General features: G+C 43.4%; 1 protein-coding gene across 1 annotated transcript; it reads right to left on the reverse strand.

The window, feature by feature from the left end:
* Nucleotides 1-546: 546 nt before the first annotated feature.
* On the reverse strand, nt 547-2,208 carry LOC116193804 (galactolipase DONGLE, chloroplastic). The gene has a single exon (XM_031522548.1). The coding sequence runs from the start codon at nt 2,206-2,208 to the stop codon at nt 736-738; it is 1,473 nt and encodes a 490-aa protein (XP_031378408.1). The 3' UTR covers nt 547-735.
* Nucleotides 2,209-3,046: the final 838 nt, after the last annotated feature.

Below are 3,046 nucleotides of genomic sequence, written 5' to 3' on the forward strand. Positions count from 1 at the left end.
TATCGTAGGACTTCCTACGAACACAGGTTGATCACATTAACTTTGATATATATGGAGAAAACGGGACGAAGCAGTTAGAATTTATATTCGTCGGAGAGATGTTATGATAATTTCTTGATCAGCCATAGCAATAGGTGATAATGATCCTTAGTCAGTTCAGAAAGTTAAGAGACAGAAGAGCATATCCCTTCACCTGAAGACATATACATATATGTGTTCATATATGTGTGTCTGTGTGTGTGTGTGTATATATATATATATATTTATAAGTTTCTTGCAAATTATATCCTCCATTGATTAAATACTACTTTCCCTATTTGGAGGTGATGAATTTCTTAAGCTCTTGAAACTAATCTGATCACGGGGTAGTTAATCACTAATTAGACACAGTCCATGGTATTATGTTTCCAAAATATTGACAGGTGCTTTACTGAGTGCTGAACGCATATAGGAGGTAAAAAAGACTGACGAATAATTCTTGAATCATATTTTTATAGTTACAAAAAAGAATGCTTGCTCATCATCATAATCATCAACACTTGAGGATTTTACATATTATAAGATGACGTACGTCACCACACTGAAAAAACTCCGACCGGAAAAATATATTTACAAAAGTCGAAGATCTCGTGTTTCTCTACATATAAGATCACAAGTTTTCATATCTGTATTCTTTTTAATCCACTTGGAGCCGTAATAATGTTAAGAAATCCACCTTAATAATTTCTGGTGAACTTACGTCCTCTGAGATTGTAACTGGATCAAGTTCGTCATGTTGACTGCTGCGTTCCTCCATGGGAGCATGTTGTTGAAGTTTTGGGCACTGAGAAGGAAGTCTCGAACTTTTTGCAGTAAATCAACAGTCGGCATGATATTCTCAGCTCTTTGGATCTCAGTCGTCTTCGGAGATTTGAGTAGGCTTATATAGGTCTCTAGGTCATGAACACAAGAAGGGTTTTGGACATTGAAGAACTCTAAGGCAAGTTCGATGCCGACATGGGCATAACATGAACAACTCCATGGGAACTCGTATCTCCCACCCAAAACCCTAAAGTTCTCATTGAACAAGACCCCGGGAAGCTTTGTGATGGGGTCATTGATGTTAACGATCCTCAATACCTTGATTCCCAATTCCTCACACCTCTCCTTGAAGGTGGAGTTTCCCACTCTCGGTCCCCCAAAGGAAAAAACCGTGATGGGTACTCTATGATCATCCAGGATTGTTGGATTGACGGGGTTGCTTCGATTCAACCCAAGCTCCGAGATGTCGTAAGCCAGGAGAAGAGCCAATGAGCTCCCCATGCTGTGGCCTGCAAGGGTTATGCTCATGCTCTCACCTTTGTACTTGCTCAGTAGACGCGACACCTCGGACAAGAGCTGTTCCCGGCAGCTCCTGACCCCGAACTTGCAGGCACTCTCGTCCCCGGTGTACAAGCTTAGGAAGCCCGACTCAACCTTCACATCCGGCCGGGGGTTATGGGGGTCGAGCCGGGCAGGCGTGAGGGAGCTCATCAGGTTAGCGATCCACTCAGGATTTGTGACGGTTCCCCGGAAGGTGATCACCACATCCCTCCTCCCAAGTCTTCTGACCGCCTCATCCGTTGACACAGCGACGTACCCGATCCACCGGCCCGTGCACGAGTCCCCGTTCTGGATCAGGATGTTCACGTCGGGGGTGGCGTAGATGTACTTGGTGACCTCGTAGCCCGAGCCCCCGAGGCCTACTTCCTGGAACAGGCTCTTCTTCCCGAACTTGCAGTTCAGGTACCGCCTCGAGCCAGGATTAAGATCGAAGGCCTCGTAGCATGCCATCACGAACTCCCCGTATCGGATGATCTCATCCCTTAGAAGAGGGTGCAAGGGATCCAAGAGATCCTCCCAGTTGTCACACCCTTGGATCTCTCTCCAAAGGAGGGGCAAACAATAATTCGACGAAAAAGTCATCGCCATCGACGTTGTTGCCTCCATGGAAGAAGTAGTAGTAGAAGTACAAGTGGTAGCAGTTGACGCTGAAGTTGCTGATAGAGAAGCGACAACTATTTGATGCCTTCTGCTACCATAACAAGTACTTCTCTTTGGCATATTTAGGAGCTGCCTCTTCGAATGAGACCATGGCTTATGATTAATGTCCCCTCCGCCGAATGTGGCCAAACCCAGATTGTTTGTGTTTGAGACAATGATGCAGCTGTGAACTGCAGAGGAGGCCATTAGAGAGACAGAGAGAGAGAGAAAAAGGGGGAGGGAGAGGGCGTGCATGGAGGAAGAGAGTGGGGGAAGAAGGAAGGGGATATATATAATCAGGAAAGGAGGAAGAGGGGGAGATAGTGTGTTTTACTGATGAGGACAATAATCATCACTAAAGAAAGGAAAAAGGCATGTTTGGCGAGGATTGACTAGGAATTTATTTAGCTTTTGCTATGTTTCATTATTTTGGGAGAATAATATTTGTATTATTTTAAGTGGTCGGTAGGGGGTGCTTAAGTTCACAAAATGGTTGGACTGCTTGTTGCGGCTATCCTGTACAACATTAAAATAATTAACGAAACAAACATTAATTGGGTTAATTAATTACAAGGTTGTGGCGCGAGGCAAACTGAGTTTTCAGTGGATGATCAATTTCATTTATATGATGCAGGAGTCTGATGGTTCACTAGGAGCACTTGATGGTCATGCTCAAGTGAGCAGCTGAATTAAAAATTAGTATGATCAAAGCCAATAAACTAAGGACATTCCCTAGTTAAAGAAAAAATAATGATAATAATAAAAATGAGATTTAATAACTAGAAAAAGTATTAAACATTTTACATTTTAATAATTCTAACACGAATTTTTTTCCTTAACCTAAAAATGCATAAACTTTCGATTTAATAACAATTCTAACAAGACTTTAAATATCTTGTTAATTTGGACGGAATCGATGCCGCGCCAGCGATCCCAATCGGGGGAAGGGCGCTGGCGAATCTAATCAAGGGGGTGGCTGTGGTCGTAGTTTCACCAGCCGAGTCGTGGCTCCACCCGTCAGAGTCGGATAATTCTCAATTTGAGT

This window comes from Punica granatum, chromosome 2, assembly GCF_007655135.1.
Source record: "Punica granatum isolate Tunisia-2019 chromosome 2, ASM765513v2, whole genome shotgun sequence".
Taxonomy (NCBI): domain Eukaryota; kingdom Viridiplantae; phylum Streptophyta; class Magnoliopsida; order Myrtales; family Lythraceae; genus Punica; species Punica granatum.